General features: G+C 42.9%; 1 protein-coding gene across 4 annotated transcripts in view; it reads left to right on the forward strand.

The window, feature by feature from the left end:
* The first annotated feature begins 4,306 nt into the window (after nt 1-4,306).
* Nucleotides 4,307-20,660, forward strand: part of TCP11L1 (t-complex 11 like 1) — a 36,864-nt gene continuing 20,510 nt past the window's right edge. Inside the window, exons 1-6 of one of the 4 annotated variants that reach the window (XM_057317050.1) lie at nt 4,644-4,945; nt 6,187-6,285; nt 7,651-7,837; nt 17,415-17,547; nt 18,867-18,987; nt 20,025-20,245. In XM_057317050.1, coding sequence (XP_057173033.1) covers nt 7,675-7,837; nt 17,415-17,547; nt 18,867-18,987; nt 20,025-20,245 — 638 coding nt within the window. In that variant the 5' untranslated portion in view covers nt 4,644-4,945; nt 6,187-6,285; nt 7,651-7,674. Of the gene's footprint in view, nt 4,946-6,186; nt 6,286-7,455; nt 7,548-7,650; nt 7,838-17,414; nt 17,548-18,866; nt 18,988-20,024; nt 20,246-20,660 lie in introns of those variants that run through there. The other 3 variants (XM_026512157.4, XM_026512159.4, XM_044389031.3) reach the window with 3 other exon arrangements.

A 20,660-nucleotide genomic window follows, 5' to 3' on the forward strand; every position in this document is an offset into this window, starting at 1 on the left:
TGCCCAATACTTTAAAGAACATCGTAGGAACTTAATAATACGACACTGTGGTGTTTACATAACAAAGTATTAAATAGTAAGGAAGTCTGTAATTACAAGTTAATAGGGGTGTAGTTTTTACCTTGAGAGGTACTCCTTAAAGATACAAGATAGAAACTCAGGCTATGATAAAATGAATTTGCTAATTACTATAAACAGTAGACAAGTCAGAAATTGAACTGTCCTAATGATTTTGAAAACTTCAACATCTTTTAAAGTTTCTTGTGGAAAAATTCAAACAAATATAAAAATGGGGGAGAATAGAATAATAGAATAACTTCCATGTACTCATTATCCACTTTCAACAATTGGCAATTCATGGCCAATCTCATTTAATCTATAGCCCCGTGCATTCCTTGCTCCCACCCCAGCAAACTTCAGACATCCTGTCACTTCATCTATTAAATTTCAGAATGCATGGCTAAAAGATAAGGGCATTTAAAAAAAAATAACCACAATGTCATCATTACATACACACAAACCCACAATTCCTTAATACCATCAAATATGCAGTCACTAGTCACATTTTCTGATCTCAAATGACTTCGACAGTTTATTCGCATAGGGATCCATTAAAGTCCATAAATCGCAATTGGTTAATGTGCTTCTTAAGTCTCTTTTAATCTATATGTTCTTCTTTTAACTCCTCCTTCTTCCTTCTCCCCCTTTTCTTTTCTCTCTCTGCCTCTGTCATTGAATGAACCCGGTCAGTTCTTGAGTTTCTCCACAGTCTGGATTTTGCTGATTGCAAGCCTATATTATCTTTTATCAGTTTCTTCTCATATCCTGTACTTCTTGAGAACTGGTTGTTAGCACTAAAATCTTCAACTTTTCATTCAGGGTCATGATCATTTTGGAACTGCACTGTCAAGATATATTGGATAATCAGGACGCCTGGGTGGCTCAGTTGGTTAAGCGTCTGCCTTCGGCTAAGGTCATGATCTCAGGGTCCTGGTATTGAGCCCCGAGTCGGGCTCCCTGCTCAGTGGGGAGTCTGCTTCTCCCTCTCCCTCTTCCTGCTGCTTCCCTGCTCATGTTTTCTCTTTGTGTGTCAAATAAAATCTTTAAAAAAAAAAGATTAAAAGGAAACTGAATTTTTCTATTTAGACTTTTAAAGAGAGGTAGGGAGTGTGGGGCACCTGGGTGGCTCAGTTGTCAAGCATCTGGCTTTGGCTGAGGGCATGACTCTGGGATCGAGCCCATCAAGCGTCTGGCTTTGGCTCAGGCCGTGATCCCAGGGTTCTGGGACTGAGCCCCGCATCGGGCTCCCTGCTCCGCTGGGAGCCTGCTTCTTCCTCTCCCACTCCCCCTGCTTGTGTTCCCTCTCTCACTGGCTGTCTCTCTGTCAATAAAATCTTAAAAAAAAAAAAAAAAAAAGGTAGGGAGGGGCACCTGGCTGACTCAGTCGGTAGAGCGTGTGACTCGATCTCGGGCTGTGAATTTGAGCTCCGCAATGGGTGTAGAGATTACTTAAAACCCCAAAAGAGTAGTAGAACTGAGGTGCACCAAAATGCTAGCATGTCAGTCTTTCATTTTCTAACATCCAATACCAACAGTCTTTCAATGGGAGGAGGTTGAGGACTCTATAATGTGTGTGATCCCAGTTCTAATAAAGCAGGGAATAATTTTGTCAGGTTTTTTGTTTTTTTGATTTTGTTTTCATATGCAAGGGAAGGCAGCTGTCTTTATGTGAAAAAGAGAAGAGAAGATAGTTTGTGATTTAAGTGTGAGGAAGTTTTCAGAAACTACTGAAAGCGTGGTGAGACCATACTTGGGGTGTGGAGGTGGTTCTTGCCTGGCTGCACACTCGAATCACCTGGGAAGCTTAACACTTCTTTCCTGGCATCACCCCTGGAGTCTCAGATGACCCTTTTAGAACTCCTGCCACCCCTCCCCCAAGAGATTCCAAGATGTAGTCTGGAGTGAGAACCACTAATCTAGAGACTCTACCTCAGCATAGAGCAACTGCGCGAACTGACTTGCGACCTTTACTTTGCACGTAATCGAATGATTATTTGGCAAACAAAACTAACTTCTCCTTCAGGGGAAGCAGATCTAACTGCCTAGTTATTATATTCATGTTCCTAGAAGCAGCAGGATTCTAATAGAATCAAATGTCATGGAAAAATCCAGCAAGATCACAGTTTACCTCAAACTTCCTAAGCAAGAGTAAAACAAGGTTTTAAGAAAAATTGGTCCTGTTTACTGCAAGCACAGTTAAAGTTTTCAAGTGCGGGTCCCATGCTACCCCGAATGCTGTGGGCAACTCTCCTGCATCACTAGAACCGTCAGCTGCCCACTGTGGGCCCTCATTCACTCATCCATGATATCTCCTGGGGGACCCGGCCCCACTTAGACCCCCGATGCCTAGGTGCCTGTGAGCCTTGCCACCACCCTAGCTGAGGAGATGAGGGCTAAGCACTGATCCAAGGACAGCTTACCTATATGCACACAAATCAGCTTGGCCAAGCAAGGAATTCTATATAGAAAAATCAGGAGGGAGCAACAACTAAGAAAGTAGAGACACCAGCCTGTGATTCAGAGGGGTGCAGGAGATTACAGCCAGGAGCAGAGATGTGATGAGAGCCACCCCGTGTGTCTTGGAGAGACAGAACAGTCCTGCTCTCTAGAATAGCTGCTGGCTTTCTCCTGCCAAACCCCAAGTAGCCTTGCAGTGAACTCCCTTTATTTTGAAGTAGTTTGAGTTTCCAGTGGTTGCAGCCAAAAAAATCAAACAAGGTGTCCATATGTTTTTAATATTTAAAGGAAACAATTTCAAATATACCAGAAGATAACAAGTAACCATTACAAGTCAAATCAACAGTTTTGATATTGTAACAATGTCCCCTCCACAAGGGAAAATTGTTTATATTAATCGTTCAAGGAAGGTAGTCGACTCTCACTAGGGGTGTGGATGCTGCGTGGGCAGGGTGGATCTCTCTGGGGAGGTGGTTCTTGTCTGGCTGCACATTCGAATCACCTGGAAAGCTTAACGGTTTTCCCCCCAGAGCTTCATATGATCGTTTTAGAACGCCCACACCCCAGACGATTTTAGGGTGTAGTCAGGGTCGAGAACCACTAATCTAGAGACTCTATTGGTATATTATTCTGGACTCCTCAGTGAGAGCTAAATATTTTCTTGGTGGATCTTTATTCTGGTTAGTTGAGTATCTTAAGGGTTTTGTTTTTCTCTCTCCTAAAGTGAATCCTCATCTGAGGACTTTTATGGGCATGCATATTTAAGAAAAAATACCTAATGTGCTAGTTAGTGAATGGTTTGAGGGTGTTGTGTTGCACTCAGCCTTCAATACTTTAGGAGTAATTGCCCACGTGTGACCTATTTAGTAGTGTTTGAAAGCACTTATTTCACTTCATCTTGCTTTTCTAGTTATTTAAATTTAACAAGTTTTATAGGCTACGGGTAGGAGTCTTGATTATTACCCTCATTTTGCTTAATTAAGGCATGCATGAGTTATGCTCAGTCTTATAGCATCTTTACAAATGAACAGTTAAGAATTGCATAGCTTTTATTTTTTAAGATTAGGAACAAAAGCTCTCTGTTCACGTAGTCTGCTATCATACTGCTAAAAGGTGAGAAAAGCATGTTTTTTCGGAGCAGCCACTAATCCAGTGCGGAGATAATCACGGCGCCCACTACCTGTGATGGAGGGAGATGAGGGTCCAAAATGGGCTTGTCTTAGCATATTTTCCCCTTCTAGAACACAGTTCATAAAATGCTCCAAGTGCTCACTGTTGTTTATGTACCGACGTCGAGCTGAACCCTCATGGGAACTGTTCGTCCCCTTGCCCCGCGTCTCTTCCGGGCTGAAGTCTCGTTCTTTCTATAGACAAAGTGTAGCAACCACTTAGATAAAAGACCGGACCCCCAAACCAAAATGAATCTGTGCCATTAAAGTGGGGCTTGGCTATCTAGGCGGAAGGCATGGCTTTTTTTTTTTTTTTTTTTAAGCCCGAATGAGGTAGAATAATAAGTGCAACTACGAAACATGATGGTAATATTGAAGTTCGAAAACCCGGGCGGGGAAGGCTTTGAATGAGGCTGCGAATAAGCGGCCTTTTGCTTTCATTTGACCGACTCCGCGCAGGCTCTACCACGTGTTTCTCTCCCGCCTCGCACTCTCGCAGCAGCGCCCACCTTTCTGTACGGAAACATGGCGCCGCCCTGCGTGGGGCTGGCACCACCTGGCTCCGAGCCACCGCCCACAAAGCCCCGCGGACCGACTGGGAGCCTACTTCTCACATCTCCGTACGGAAACATGGCGTCTCCCGGCTCGAGCCTCCGCCCACTAAGCCCCCTCGGCCCTCACCGGACCGCGCCCCCCACCTTTCCGTACGGCAACATGGCGCCGCCCTATGAGGGGCGGGCGCCTCCCGGCTAAAGGGCTGCCTCCTCCTTCCCGACGCTTGAGGAGCGGCCGCACTGGCCGGTACCCACCGGAGCCGGGCTGGGAGGACGGCCCGCAGCGGGGCGAGGGATGCGGCCTCGGAAGGGCAGAGGCTGAACGTCCCGTGCTCGCCGCGCATCGCTCCGCGCCTCCGCCGCGGCGCCGGCGCCCGTCTCATTCCCCGCCCGAGCGGCAGGAGGGAGAACTCCGTGGCAGGTGAGGGAAGCGGACGCAGAGGCTGGCCGCCCTGCGGGGCCCGCACGGGCGGCGCCAGGTGGAAATCACAGGCATTTCTTAGCCTCCTCCGGGCCGGTCGGGTCCGGTGCTGTCGGGTGGGGGCGAGGGAGAGGCAGGGACGGCGGTGGGGTGCGGCGTAGGGCGGCCTTTGTCCCACCCCTCGAGGCCGTGCTCGTAGCGCGCCCCTCTTCCATCGCTGCTGCCGGCCCGCCACTCCCTCGCCGGCCCGAACAGTTGTTTACAACGGAATCCGGACGCTGAGAGTGAGTGGCTCTGGGTGCCGGGGGGGAGCGGTTCCCGGCGTCGGTGGACAGAGCGCCTTGCCTTTGCTGAGAGACCCTTTCTGCTGGGGAGTCTCTTGTGGCGGCTTGGGCCCGGCATGTAGCTCGGATAGGTCGCCAGGGCCAGGAGCCTCCTACCCTCGGTTCCCTTTTGGGGCGGAGCAGGAGTTGGTGATCGTTGAATGAATGAGCACGCTGTAAGCAATCCGTGGTTGCTGTAGCCCTGTAATTATAGCTAGCATTTGTGGAAAGCCTGTAGTGTGCCACGGCTGTGATGCACATTCTGCCGTCTAATCTTCCCCCAAATCGAAGAAGTAGGTAGCTGCATTTTACAGATGAGGAAACTGAAGTGCCACAGCTAGTAAAGAGCCAAAATTGGAACCCAGGTACGTCTGAGACCAACGCCCATCCTTCCCACACTCACTGACATCACAGAGATGACACAGCTGTCAACAAATGCTTAGTGGGCATCTGTTTGGAAGATAGACTTACACGGATGGAGCATATGTGGGAAATATGGTTGGTGTTGGGCACGAAGAAGTTAAAAATCTCGGTGAAGAGGTTTTTTTTTTGTTTTTGTTTTGTTTTTTTTCTTTTTAATTAGCAATTTTACAGGCTGGCCCCAACCCGTCTTTCCCTCTTCATCACCTGCCACTTGTTCTGCTCATTTTCGTGTGCCTTCACATGTGCCCTCTGAGTGAAATGTCCCCCCTTTCACCTCCTCTCTCACTCTAGACATTTTTTAATTGGGTGAAATTCTGGTCTTTTCAAAAGAACAGCTCAAATGTCACCTTTTCTGGGAAGGTTATCCCAGCCTCCTTCCAGGTGGAATTTGTTTCTCCCTCTACTATGTTCCCTTAGTGGTTTCACCGTGCCAAGGCTTAAGCTTCACTCTGTCTCCTTGTGAGCATGTTTCCCTCTCCAGACCTATTTAAATAAGTATACATTGAATTGGATCTAAAGCAATGATGCATGCCAGATGTGCGGACACTAGCCTGAGGAGAGTTCAGAGAAAGGGGCAAACACTGTGGGGAAGTGTCCTGGGAGGAGTCGGACTCGAGCTGAATCTTAAAAGGATGGGGTTGGTTTACTAAACTGAGTGTTAGAGAAAAGCGTGCCTTCCTCCTCCCTGCGCAGTAAGAGTTACTTCATCCTTTCTGAGCTCATTCTCAGAATGTGAAGAGGATAAAATTAGAAGTGTGTGCGTTTGTCCTTTCTCATAGAATATGCTGGCAATGTTATCTTTTGGATCTTGGAGCATATCCAGAGCCTAATAGGATTTAGGACGGAGGAGATGGGTGTCTGGAGTGGGATGTTGGAAGGTAAGGGGAACTGCATTAAAGCAACCTTCATATTAATAATACAGGCCTGGTAAAAAAAAAAAAATACAGGCCTGAAAATGTCCATTCCGGTAACTTCATTCTATTTAATGGAGGGATCTGAAATTTCAGATAATTATATCAAGTGCTTCTTCTCTGTCTAATGTGCAGAAGAGAGTCTGCCAGACGTTTTGGAAGCAGTCATCATTTCTTTTGATCCCTGGATTACCCTCCAGGTGTATAATAAAGACTAATTAGTGTTTATGAAAATGTTTTGTGATCTCCAAGTACTGATGGTACCAGTGCTAATTATTTGCAGTATTGCGAATGCAGAAACATTGTGTCTGTCTTTTCCCTTAATTAGAAACACCTTAGGAAGAGAGACCTCTAGGAAAAAACTTGGGGAAAAAACTTGACAAAAACTTTTACAGTAGAAAGAGGCTACAATTTCAGGGCTTTTTTTTTTTTTTTCTTAACTGGCCCAAGTAGTAGTATTCCTGTTCTAACCAGCAACTTAAAAAATTAAAACCGCACCCAACCCCATACATTGTGGTTGTTTGCAACTTCCTCCTTACCATCTTTTCCTGCTGACTGGCAAGAAGTTAATAAAAATATTTGCCCCGGGGCGCCTGGGTGGCACAGCGTCTGCCTTCGGCTCAGGGCGTGATCCCAGCGATCTGGGATCGAGCCCCACATCAGGCTCTTCTGCTATGAGCCTGCTTCTTCCTCTCCCACTCCCCCTGCTTGTGTTCCCTCTCTCGCTGGCTGTCTCTATCTCTGTCGAATAAATAAATAAAATCTTAAAAAAAAAATAAAAATAAAAATAAAAATATTTGCCCCACATATTCTTACATGCTTTGGAAGATTCTACTTTCTATGTGTCATCCCTAGTTATCCACACCACACAATCAGAGAACCAGCTCCTCAGCCCAGTGTGTGGAAGCAGAAGTTAAAAGCATGATTTCCGAAGACTTTTCATATCAGCTCTCAGGAACGAAAGTAAAGAATTGAAGAACTGAATCACTCCTAGATTAAAATGGAGGCAGGCAGTTGATAGTATTATCTTCCAACAATGTACGGTCCTGTTTTCTTTTGACATGGTACTTAGGAGTGGTACAAAAATATTCAAACTCGTCACTCTCTATCTGAGGTCCAGGTCCATAAATTTGATAAATCACCAGCGTTATTTTACAGGTATCTGTTTAATCATTGAGGTAGAATATGATAGCTGGATAAGATCTTCGCAAGCCCATTCATTTTTACAGGTGAGAAAATTGAAACCCAAAGAGAATGGTTTGCCCAGAGTCATGCTGCTAGTTAGCGACAGAGCCAGAACATTTGGTTCACTTTTTTTTTTTTCTTTCCTAGGAAAGTGAATAAACTTAATTGAGAATGTCTGAAAACCCTGACAAGCCCAATATAAATGAAGCAGGAAAATCAAAATCGGATGATTCTGAGCAAGACCTTGAAGATGCTGTGGAAGGTTCTGATGCAGCTCTGCAGAAAACAATGAAGTCGGGCTCTCCCAGCACCCAGAGAGTGCAGAGACCTCATTGTAAGCAAATTTGACTTTGGTTAGAAGCCATATTATCATTGTCTTCAGATGATATTTTGATTAGGCTGCCTTGTACTTGTGGCCCTGAGCTGGGTTCTAATAATAGGATAACATCGCCAATAACTAGTATTTAAGAACAGCAAGTTTCTCAACTGGCAGCCTAGTCACTTGTGGGTTTTCTTTTTTCCTTTTTTTTTTTTTTTTTTTTAGATTTGATTTATTTATTTGAGAGAGAGAGAAAACTCGAGGTGGGGAGGGGCAGAGGGAAAGAGAAGGAGAGAGAGAAGCAGATTCCCTGCTGAGCAGGAAGCCCTGCGGGCTCCATCCCAGGACCCAGAGATCATGACCGAGCCCCCCAGGTGCCCCCACTTGTGGGGTTTCGATTGCTTGAGAAATTAAAATTTTAGGATCATGTCCAGAATATTCCTGTCTTCCTACAGTCTCTATGGCATTCCACTCTCTCTGAAGTGCTCTGAGAAACAGGGTGGAGTGCAAATTGTAGCTTTAATTTAAAAAGCATCTGTAAAGTCTGAGGCAGGTTCCAGCCAGGACTGTGCTTGTGCAGGTTAAAAAAGAAATAGGTTCTGAATGTGAGTGTGGTCACCACACCCTAACTTCATTGCCTGAGGGGTTAGTTCCCACGAGGTTGAGGGGATTCAGTTTGCTGAATGTGTGGTGAAGTCATTTCAGATCCCTGGCAGGGAGCGGGCCTCACGGATGAAAGAGGGGTAATTTCCGCAAGTATTCCCAGCAGTCGCCCCAACTCATGTCTTTTATTAAGAATACTTAAGCTTTTTGAAGTGAGTCCAAAAATGAAAGTTTTAAGAGGGAGTGTCACAGTCTAAGAATGTCAGTGCTGATGTTATCTCTTTAACGTGTAGATGATCAGTAGTTCTTCTTATTTGAAAGAAATATGAACATTTTTGGGGTTTCAGGCGTGTTTCTTTCAATGATCAAAGCCCATCCCAGATAATTTATTAGTCCCCACAGTATTCTTTTTTTTTTTTTTTTAAATTAAGGAAGCTTTACGCTCAATGGGGGCTTGAACTCACAACTCCGAGAGCAAGAGTTGCATGCTTTACTGACTGAGCCAGCCAGGCGCCCCTCAACATAGTATTCTTCTAGCAAACATTATGGGCCCCATATTATTGTGGTTTAGTATCACATACATTTTTTTTTTAAAGATTTTATTTATTTATTCGACAGAGAGAGAGACAGCCAGCGAGAGAGGGAACACAAGCAGGGGGAGTGGGAGAGGAAGAAGCAGGCTCATAGCGGAGGAGCCTGATGTGGGGCTTGATCCCATAATGCCGGGATCACGCCCTGAGCCGAAGGCAGATGCTTAACCGCTGTGCCACCCAGGCGCCCCCTAGTATCACATACATTTTGATAGATATACCAATAGGTTCAGGGAAACATGCTGTTGATAAGTCTATTATGCATGTGTTAGGCCATACAGAAAAAAAATATTTTTGCAGAAAAAAGTTAGGTTCTCCCAGCACCCAAAGAGTACAAAGACCTCACTGTAAGCAAATATGACCTTGGTCATTTTGGTCTCAAATACATATAGTAAGGAAGCTTCTGTTTTCTTGTTTTTATTTATTTTTTAAGATTTTATTTTTACGTAATCTCTGTACCCAACGTGGTGTTCGAATTCACAACCCTGAGATTAAGAGTCTCATGCTCTCCTGACTGGGACAGCCAGGCACCCCTATTTTTCTTATTTTTATTTTTTTTAAAGTAGGCTCCCTGCCCAGTGTGGGGCTTGAACTCACAACCCTGAGATCGAGTCACATGCTCTACTGACTTGAGCCAGCTAGGAGCCCCTGTTTCCTCATTTTTATTTTTTTAAATTTTTATTTATTTATTTATTTTTTATTTTTTAAAGATTTTATTTATTTATTTGACAGAGAGAGACAGCCAGCGCGAGAGGGAACACAAGCAGGGGGAGTGGGAGAGGAAGAAGCAGGCTCTTAGTGGAGGAGCCTGATGTGGGGCTCGAACCCAGAACGCTGGGATCACGCCCTGAGCCGAAGGCAGATGCTTCACCGCTGCGCTACCCAGACGCCCCTGTTTCCTCATTTTTAAAATGAGGAAAATACACTTATCTCTTAGGATGGTTGTAAAGATTAAACGAATTCATATAAAGCATTTAGAATAATGCTTGGCACCTAATAAATGCTCAATAAATATTAATTATTAATACTACTGGCATGTCATCTGTTGCATTTAAAGATACCAGGACTGGGTGCCTGGGTGGCTTAGTCATTAAGCGTCTGCCTTTGGCTCCGGGCATGACCCCAGGGTCCTGGGATGGAGCCCCGCATCGGGCTCCCTGCTCTGCTGAGAGCCTGCTTCTTCCTCTCCCACTCCCCCTGCTTGTGTTCCCTCTCTCACTGGCTGTCTCTCTCTCTGTCAAATAAATAAAATCTTAAAGAAAAATAAAGATACCAGGACTGATTGCTGTAATTTGGATGTATATGGTCTACATGATGGTTTTATCACCTACAGTTTCTGATAAAGGAGGACCATTGGTATAGATCTTTAGTCATTCTTTGATGGCCTTGCCTTTGGCATCCTGTCAGTCTAATGGCATGACTCCAAATTAATGTCAAGCTAACACTAGACTATATTATCTGAGACTATGTAGTTATGTCCGTAAGGCAAGAGTACTTAAGCTGGGACCCATGATTAAGTGTTAGGCGGTCCTAGGAACAGCTAGAAAAGTATATCAACATTTGTGTGCATATGTATTTTTTTAGGAAGAAAGTCATGGAAGATTTCATTAAATTCTTTGAGAAGTCTATACCAAAACGAGATATAAAATCAGTGCCCTAAAATATTCCTCTGGCTTCCTTGCTCTTTCTCCTTATAGTAATAAGTAGGCACAGGGCTGTGAGCCTCTGTGGTAAAGCTCAGACCGCATAGTCTGGGGCCTACCGCATCAGGAAGCAGCACTGATCACACAGATCATAAGTAAGAATTTATAAAATACGAAATTAACTGCAGACATTTGAGTTTATAGTAACTCTAAAATCACTTCTGGAATTCTACAAATTAAAATGTAAATAGCAAAAAGATAACCTTTAACCTTGCAAATTACGATAGAGTAATAATTTATGGGCAGAATTGCTATTGGTAACTGTGATATTGTGATTTATAAAGAAATCTATTTGTTTTTTTGTCCAGTTCCTGGCAAAGAGCTTCTTCGGAATTTCCTAAGTGTTGAACGCCAGAAAGGTGTCTTTTGTTATGTTAATGAGGACTTTGGGAAAGCACCTAGGTCACCTGAGGATGGGGGCTGGTTGCCAGGGGACCCAGTCATGTGATTAGAGAGTTGGAACTTTCAGTCCCATTCCCCAACCACCACAGTGGGGAGAGGGGCTGGAGTTTGAATCAATTGCCAATGGCCAGTGAGATTTTTTGTTTTTTAAGATTTGATAGAGGGAGAGAGCATGCCTGGGCATGTGGGGGGAGAGGCGGAGAGAGAGAATCCTCAAGCAGAGGCCCCACCAAGCAAGGAACCGGACCTGGGGTTCAATCCTAGGACCCTGAGATCATGATCTGAGCTGAAATCAAGAGTTGGCTGCTTACCTGACTGAGCCACCCAGGCGCCCCGCCAATGGCCAGTGATTTAATCAGTCATGCCTATATAATGAAGCCATACAAACCCAAGAGGACTGTGTTTGGAGAGCTTCCGGGTTGGCGAACACGTGGTGGTGCTGGGAGAGGGGGGTGCTCCGAGCACGGGGGCTCCGTGCCCTTTCCCCGTACCTTGCCCCCTGTGTCTCTTCGTCCGGCTGCTCCTAAGTTACATCCTCTTATACTAAACCAGGGATCTGGTAAGTGAAATGTTTCTCAGTTCTGTGAGCTGCTGTAGCAAGTTAATCAAACAAGAGGAGGGAGTCTTTGGAACCTCTGATCTGTAGCACAGGCGACAATGTGGACTTGCGACTGGGGCAGTTTTGTAGAACCCAGCCCTAACCTGTGGGATCCGATGCTACCTGCAGGTAGATAGTGTCAAAATTAAGTGGAATTGTGGGTCCCCCGGCGGGTGTCTGACCACGGCTTGCCCCCGCACACGTTGGAATTTGGGTGCAGAACCTTTAGTAACTGATAGAGAATATTGAAAAAGAAAAAAATGGCTGGCTCGTGAGAATTGGTTGACACTAATCTGAGGTGGTGATTTGATTCTAAGAGGTGATCTGTTCTTTAAACAGAGAGCTCCTCAGAGTAGGTAAGGATCAAACTGTAACTTAATGTCTCCTCTGAGATTCTCTACTTCCATCTGCTTCTCTGCTCACAAAGGATCTTCTGTTCTGGTGTTTAATCACCTGTTGACCAGTGAAAGATGCTGTATTCAGATGAAAAACACCAATTGTTATTCCAGTTAATATTTTCCATTTAGCATTTTGGTTTATTAAATCAGGTCTTTGTGAGTTTAATTAGTAGATCTCTGTCATCCTTAGATAAATGGATGACACCAAGTTCTTACATTTCTAAAAAAAAATTTATTTTTATTTATTTTTTTTAAAGATTTGTTTTAGAGGGAGAGTGAGAGAAGGCACACATGTGCGTGTGGGCGGGGTGGGAAGGGGACACAGGGGAGGGGACGGGAGGGGTGCTGGTGGGGGGGGGAAGGGAGAGAGAATCTTAAGCAGACTCCATGCTGAGCACAGAGCCCAATGCAGGGCTCGATCTCACAACCCCGAGATCATGACTTGAGCCGAAACCAAGAGTCAGACGCTCAACTCATTGCGCTACTCAGGAGCCCCTAAAGATTTTATTTTTAAGTAATCCCTACACCCAGCATGGGGCTTGAATTTACAACCCCGAGATAAGAATCCGTGTGCTCTACCGACTGAGGCAGCCGGTGCCCCTGTGAGTTTAATTAGTAGATCCCAGGCATCCTTAGATAAATGGATGACACTAAGTTGTGTTTTTTTTTTTTTTTAAGTTTATTTATTTATTTAAGTAATCTCCACACTCCGTGTGAGGCTTGAACTCACAACCCCTGAGATTGAGTCACAGGCTCTTCCAACTGAGTCAGCCAGGCACCCCTAAGTTCTTACATTTTTAAAGCTCATGACTAGACTTTGAATTATGGTGTCTCCGTGTTGAGTCAGTCAGTCAATATTTATTAAGCTCCTTCTGGGTACCAGGAATCCAGCAGTGAGCCAGCAGGCCCACTTGGTCTCTTTGCTCATGGAGCTCACCGTCTAGTGAGGAAGACAAAATAACAAGCAATTTCTACACAGTGCAGTAAGTTCTGTGGGTAAACTTTTCCCTTGCTTTCTCTGTACTCGGTCTATAGTAGTTTGGGGTGACATTTGCCATTTGGGAATTCTGAAACACAAAATAGTCCCACCCCACACCCCTGTAATTAGTATGCCATGAACAATTCCTGTGTGTAGATCTGTAATGTATTCTGATCGTGTCTTAGAATTGGAGCTTTTCTGTCTTTGATCAGGTACTCTTCATTAATAAGTTTGGTTTTAAGTACTCTCTAAGTTGGACAGCTCCTGTAAGCGGGTGTCTGATGTTCTCAGCACTTGGTACAAACTGTTTTGTCCCAAGTGTGCCCAAAACCCTGAGAATACTTTTAACCTGTAATTTGGAAGAGTCTCCTCTTTCATAGAACATTCCTTCGGTTATCTTCTTTTTGCATATTAAGAAATAATGGCCCTGGAAGATTTAAAGATTTAGGGGCGGAGGGAGATGGAGAGAGAGAATCCCAAGCGGACTACCTGCCGAGTGTGGGGCTCCTAGCCGGCTCGACTGCACGACCCCACGATCACTACCTGAGCTGAAACCGAGAGTCAGACGCTTAACTGACTGAGCCGGCCAGGCACCCCTGGCCCTGGAAGATTCAAATAACTTGTTCAAGGTCACATTCAAGAGTCTTGATTAGAGGGAGCTGAATTTCTTCCTGACATGCTCTGTCCATTGTGTTTCATGACTAGGTAGCATGTGAACTGTGACTATTTCTCATCACCCAAATGCCCTAAGTTGTTGAAAAATGGTAAATTTATGTGAAAACTTGTTGTGTTTCTGTTATTTTCATAAGTTTAAGATGATTAGACATTTGAAGAGTTTTGCAAAACGAGGGTTAAAACAGAACTTGGAAGCCCTGGTGACGATCCTGAATCTCTAAGAGATAAAAACTTGGCGCGCCGGGCTGGCTCAGTCGGTAGAGCGTGCGGCTCTTGATCTCGGGGCTGTGGGTTCAGGCCCCATATTGGGTATAGTGATTACTTAAGTAACATCTTAAGATAATATGAAATTTAATAACTTCTGATGCTTGTTGTTGATATACCACAATGGAAGTTCCATTTTCTGATAAATGGCAACAGAAAACATTAGCTTGAATAAATTTAATAATCAGTATGCATATAGCAAATTCCTGCTTAGTGCCTTTGAATTTTTAATCAACTTTATTGAGGTAATTTCTACATAATAATTTGACTTTTAAGTATGTATTTGAGTTTTGGCGAATGCATTTACAGTTGTGTCACTACTGCCACAATTATGAGCTGCTAGAACATTTTCATCACCTCCCTGAATTCCCATGCCCCTGGACAGTGAATCTTTCCCACCATTTGATCATAGCGTATGACCCATTTAATGTATTGTTGAATTTGGTTTGCCAAAAAAATTTTTTTTTAAAGATTTTATTTATTTATTGGACAGAGAGAGACACAGCGAGAGAGGGAACACCAGCAGGGGGAGTGGGAGAGGGAGAAGCAGAGTTCCCACTGAGCAGGGAGCCTGACGCGGGGCTCGATCCCAGGACCCTGGGATCATGACCTGAGCTGAAGGCAGACGCTTAACTACGGAGCCACCCAGGCGCCCCCATTTCCCTGATTCTAAAAGGAAAAACCTACAGTGTTCTATCTGCGTGGGGCAAAACCCAGTCCTTCCTCCTGTATTTTTTTCCTGGGTGTCTCTTCTACTAAGCACACAGAGTATATCACTTCTTGTTACCAAATGTGTGGGGTTTTACCCCCCTTCCCCCCACCAAGCAATTTTCTGTGACACCAGCTGGGTGCCTTACACTTCAACTAAATTCTGACACTATTTACCCAGAGATAACATCAGATCTTACAGGTGAAGGGCTTAGTCCCACAGGAATACCCCCCCCCCCAATCCCTCTGCTTTGGACACTAGTCACAAGTCTAAGTTGTCACCTGTGCTTCTGACCAATCAGCTATAGATTGGAGATTCCAACGACACCTCTATGGATTCTATTAATTTGCTAGAGTAGCTCATAGAACTCAGGGCAACACTGTTTACTGGCTTATAAAACTGGTAGATGAAGAGCTTATTGTTTACCGGTTTATTAAAACCAGCTAGATACATGGGGTGGTTTGGGAGGGTCCTAAGTGCAGGAGCTTCTGTCCCTATGGAGTTGGGGTGCATCACCCTCCCAGTGTGGCTGTGTTGGACAACCTGGAAGCTCTCTGAACCCCCTACTATTGGGACTTTATGGAGGCTTCCTCATATAGGCATGATCAATTATTAACTCCGTTCTCAGCCCTTCTACCCTCTCTGAAAATTCCAGCCTTTTAATCATGGCTTGGTCTTTCTGGTGACAAGCCCCTATCCAGAAGCCAGCCAGGAGCTCATTCAGAGTCACCTCATCAGAGCAAAACATGCTGCTTGTGCTTAGCACTTAGGAATTAACAAGGGGTTTAGGAGCCCGGTGTCAGTGAAGGGGTCAAAACCCAAATATTAAAACGAGATGCTCCTAGTGTTCTTATCACTTAGGAAATTAGAAGGATTTTAGGAGTCTTGTGTCAGGAACCAGGGGCAGAGACCAATATACGTATTTTCTGTTATCTCACCCTGATGATGAATGACGCTGAGCAGCTGTTTGTGGCCTACTGGCCACTTGTGGATCTACTTGGAGAGATGTCTGGTCAGATCTTTGCCTATTTTTTACTGGTTGTCGTCTATTTTTAAGTTACAAGAGTTCTTTCTGTATTCTGGATACAAGTCCTTTATCACCTACATGTTTTGCATATATTCTGTCCCATCTGGCGTGCCTTTTCATTTTCTTGATAGGAGTCTTCCACAGAATAGACGTTTTAAATTTTGGTAAATCACAATTTATCAATTTTTATTCTCTTATGTTGAGTTTTTTGTATCTTCAAGAAATTTTACCTAATTCAAGATAAAGATTTCACCTGTCTTTTCTTGTAGGGGTTTTATAGTTTTAGCTCTTATATTTAGGTCTGTGGTCCATTTTGAGTTCCTTTTTGCTTATGTGAGGTAAGGCTTGAGGGTCATTTTCTATACAGAGAACCACTTGTTCCAGCACCACTTAAACTAATCTTGCCTCACTGACCACATGCATGTGTATGTACGTATGTGTGTATCAGTCTGTTTCTGGGTCCTCCCTTCTGTTCACTTGATCCTGTAGATCTGTCTTCATGCCAAAAATACACTGTCTTGATTGTTGTAGCTTTAAAGTAGCCCTTGGAATCAGTTAGTGTAAGTCTTCCAACTTCGTTCGTTTTCCACAATAGTTTTCATTTCTCTAGGTCCTGTGCATTTCCATGTAAATTTTAGAATCAGTTTGGCATTTTCAACAAAAAAGCTTGCTGGGATTTTTACTGGGATTGCATTTTATCAATAGATCAATTTGGCAGAGATTGGCATCTTAATAATACTGAGAATTTTTTTTAATATTCTGTGGAAACACTGAGAAGAATTTTTGTCGAGTGTTCCCAACTTCCCCTTATGTGACTGAATAAAGATTTTTTACCAGACAGGATATGACCAGCTCTTAGATTTGGTTCTTTTTTTTTTTTTTTTTGGTGAGCAAAAGAAAAAAATAAGTGGAAGGTAAATAATTTTTGGCTAACCTAAGACGATCTTTATAACCATTAAACCCCGTGCAAACCAGTGACAATTACTTATCTCGTTTTAAGCCTAGATCTTTTCCCCATCACATAGAATTAATATATCCTTTTAATCATCTTCTAGGTCAGTGCTTTTCAACTTATGGTTTCAAAACAGTTGTGGTGTCATATACAGGGTAGTAGCTTTAGAGTTTTTTGAAGAGCACCTGCTGCCCTAAACTACTTGATGAAATTTTAATTTGGGGAGATTCATTCCTGGCACAGTGTTAGTGGTGGCGTGAAATGTCAACTGCTAATGGGAACAAATGAGGAAATTCTAAATTGGGGGTCTCCTTTCTTAAATTTAGGATAGACAGAAAGCAAAGAGATTAGGAAACAACCCTCCACTTCTTGGAAAATTTGATAGTCTGTGACTTAAGTTTGCCTAAGTCTCAGTTTAATTTAATCATTTCCACTGACCAGCCTCAAAAAAAACAAAAACAAATACTTTGAATGTTGGAAGTGGTCTCTGTTTTTAGGACTCTAGGTTAAAAGAAAAATGAAATGGGTGAAATTCTGTTGTTTGAAATTGCCAGAGTATTTTCATAAATAGAGGCATAACCAAAATTACCAGCTCCCTTCTGCTCACTGCTCCCAGAACCACTCCCTTCTGCTCACTGTCATAGAAATTGTAATCTAGAGAAGCACATCTCTTACACTGGGTTTTGTTACAGCTAGTCCTCCTCGATTTGTGACAGTAGAAGAACTTCTAGAGACAGCGAAAGGAGTCACTAACATGGCTCTAGCCCATGAAATTGTAGTAAATGGAGACTTTCGGATTAAACCGGTTGAATTACCAGAAGACAGGTAAGGCTGTTACTGAGTTACCTTGTTTAGCGGAACTCTGCCATTTACCAGTTCTGGAAAGGTCTTCTCCCCTTGATGTCAGTATATTCAAATGTATTTTTTCCTTTTGTATGCTGTTGCTAAAAAAAAAAAAAAAAAAAAAAAAAATCACAATACTTTTATACTTGGAATCACTAGTGTTTGGACATGGATCCCAGGACCACTGATCATAAATGAAAGGTCTAGGAAATCTCCTGTGGACATCTTTCATGTCAGCTTCCCCCTGTTGCCTAGGACTTAGCTGTCCTATCTGTGTTTTCGTTGTATTGTTTCATTCATTTCTTGTATCTATCACATTGTGCTGTGGTTGTTGGTTTACTGTGTTCTTCACCAGATTGTAAACTCTACAAAGATAAGGATTATGCGTTATTTTCTCTGTCCATATCATATTGAATCTAAAACTCTTGATTGTAAGGTGTACCTTTTAAGATGTCATAAGAAAGAAAACTCATTGCCATTATAATTGTCAAAGTGCCGTGATAAACACTGGGAGTCTGTTAGCCTAGGAGGAGGAATGGCTGCTGGGCTGCCAAGCTGTGTCGTGTCGCCCACATGAGCCTTCTGTGACTTTACAGACATTTCTTCCGTGTTCTGCAAAGATAGTACTTTTTCACATTATAAATGAAGAATCACTTGTTTTGCTCTCACAATATAAAGTCTATATATAAAAATATATAGACTTTTTTTCTTAAAGATTTTATTTGTAAGTAATCTCCAAAGGCTCAAACTCCTAACCCCGATATGATGCTCTACCGACCGAGCCAGCCAGGCGCCCCTAAAGACTGGTTTTAATGAGATGTTATATGTTAGTTGTTACAGTTTGGTACCTAATTGAGCAAGTGTCTCATAGATCTCATAGGAATAGGATATTTTCTAAAATGGAAATAAAGTCCTTCAGCCTATATACATGCTGAGTTGTTATCTTAAACTACTTAATCATAAATATCTTAAGAAACGTGCTGGTATCAGGGAAAATGAAGACAGCAGCTCTGAACACTTCAGTATGCTTTTTATCATATGGCACTGTTACCTGCTATTGATTGGCCCAATGTAATCTGTCAAGTGAGTTGAAAATTATTCTGTCCAGTAAGGTCTTTATTGAAATAAACCACTAAACTTAAAATAAGGCGTGTACTTGATTTAAGTATATCCAGGAAATCTTTCCTTCATCCAGATTATTTTTAAAATTTCTCACCCTCAACCTGTAGAATTTGTGCTTTTGAAAATGATTTGAAGCTCAAATATTTTATTTGTTTTTTTCTTTTTTCATTTGTTTCCAGTTTGGAGAAGAGAGTAAAGGAGATTGTACATAAAGCTTTTTGGGATTGCTTGAGTGTCCAGCTAAGTGAAGACCCCCCGACATATGACCATGCCATCAAGCTTGTTGGAGAAATCAAAGAGGTGAGGCAAAGAACAAATTGTGGTGCTTTTCTGGTGTGTTAGGCGTATTCAGCCTCTCTGTGTTACTGCACCAGAAGACTTGAAAGAAATTGAAGGATAAGTTAAAGTACTTGCTGAAATGTTGATTGAGACTATTTTTGGCTCAATGCCCTTTTAAAAATTTGAAATGAGCTATGATAACCTGAAGGCTTTACTTTTGTAAATGAAGGTATATATATATTTAAAGATTTATTTAGAGAGAGAGAGTACACATGCAGGAGCAGGGTTGGGGGGAGGGAAGAATCTCCAGCAGACTCTGCACTGAGCGCGGAGCCCAACATGGGGCTCCATCTCGCGACCCCAAATGACCCTGAATGCATGACCTGAGCTGAAACCGAGAGTTGGGCGCTTAACTGACTGAGCCACCCAGCTGCCCCTGAAAGTTTCTATTTTTAAAAACAGAATTATTTAAAGAAAACAAAAGTTATTTTACAATATAGGTGATTTATAAACATTTTAATAGGTGTGGATGTGTTCAATTTATAGTGGCCAAAAAGTGATTCAGTCTGTGCGACAGAGAAAGCATTAGGTAGAAGACTCTTTGCAAATACCTTTAGCAGTAGTATCAAAGAAGAAGTGTCCCCGTGGAACTTGGCATCTGTGCTTGGCTCAGAAGCTCACGTTACGTTTTTTCTTGCTTTTGACAGTTTATCTTGTATCTGGCTGACTGCTACATAAACCTTAAATGGAAACTTAAATAGCCGGTGTGAATGATTTGCAAACAGGGGCACCTGGCTGGCTCAGTCGGTACAACATGAGACTCTTGATCTCAGGGTTGTGAGTTCAAGCCCCATGTTGGGCATAGAGCGTACTTTAAATGATTTGTAAGCATGTTTTCTATAGATTGTTAAGGAAGAGGTTAAAATATGTTTCACAGTAGCATTTGTATTACAGTAACAATTGATAAGCCCTTATTTGGGTAATTGTAAATTCCTTTGCATATGATAAAAAATGATGTCTAAGAAACTTTGATCAAACTTGGCTGTGCTCTTTTGTAGACTCTCTTATCTTTCTTGCTGCCTGGTCACACTAGACTGAGAAACCAGATAACAGAAGTCTTGGATCTGGACCTGATAAAGCAAGAAGCAGAGAATGGGGCCTTAGACATTTCCAAGCTGGCGGAATTCATCATCGGCATGATGGGGACCCTGTGCGCACCTGCTCGAGATGAGGAAGTCAGGAAACTGCAGGACATTAAGGAGATCGTTCCCCTTTTCAGGTCTGTTCTCTGAAAGATGAAGGTTCATCACCTGCAGTGAGCTTAAAATACAGAGCTTTTTCTCTTTCTCTTTCTCTTTCTAGATTTATTCATCTTAGAGTGGGGGGAGGGGGAGAGGGAGAGCATCTCCAATAGGCTCCCTGCTGAGTGCAGATGCAGGGCTTGATTAGAGCTTTTTTTCAAATTTAGACTTCAAGGGTAGATACTCATGAGTTAAAAAAAAATTAAAAAGCAAACATTTTGTAAAATATAGAAAAGTAGAAAGACGGAAAAAGAACCACCCATAATTTTATCATCTAAAGGCAAAATCACTGTTAATCATGTTGATATTTTTTTTGTTTTTCCCCCTCAACATTTTATTTTGAAAAATTGCAAACTTACAAAAAAGTTGTAAAAAAACCCCAAGAAAACAAAA

This window comes from Ursus arctos, unplaced genomic scaffold (genome assembly GCF_023065955.2).
Source record: "Ursus arctos isolate Adak ecotype North America unplaced genomic scaffold, UrsArc2.0 scaffold_23, whole genome shotgun sequence".
In the NCBI taxonomy this organism is placed as follows: domain Eukaryota; kingdom Metazoa; phylum Chordata; class Mammalia; order Carnivora; family Ursidae; genus Ursus; species Ursus arctos.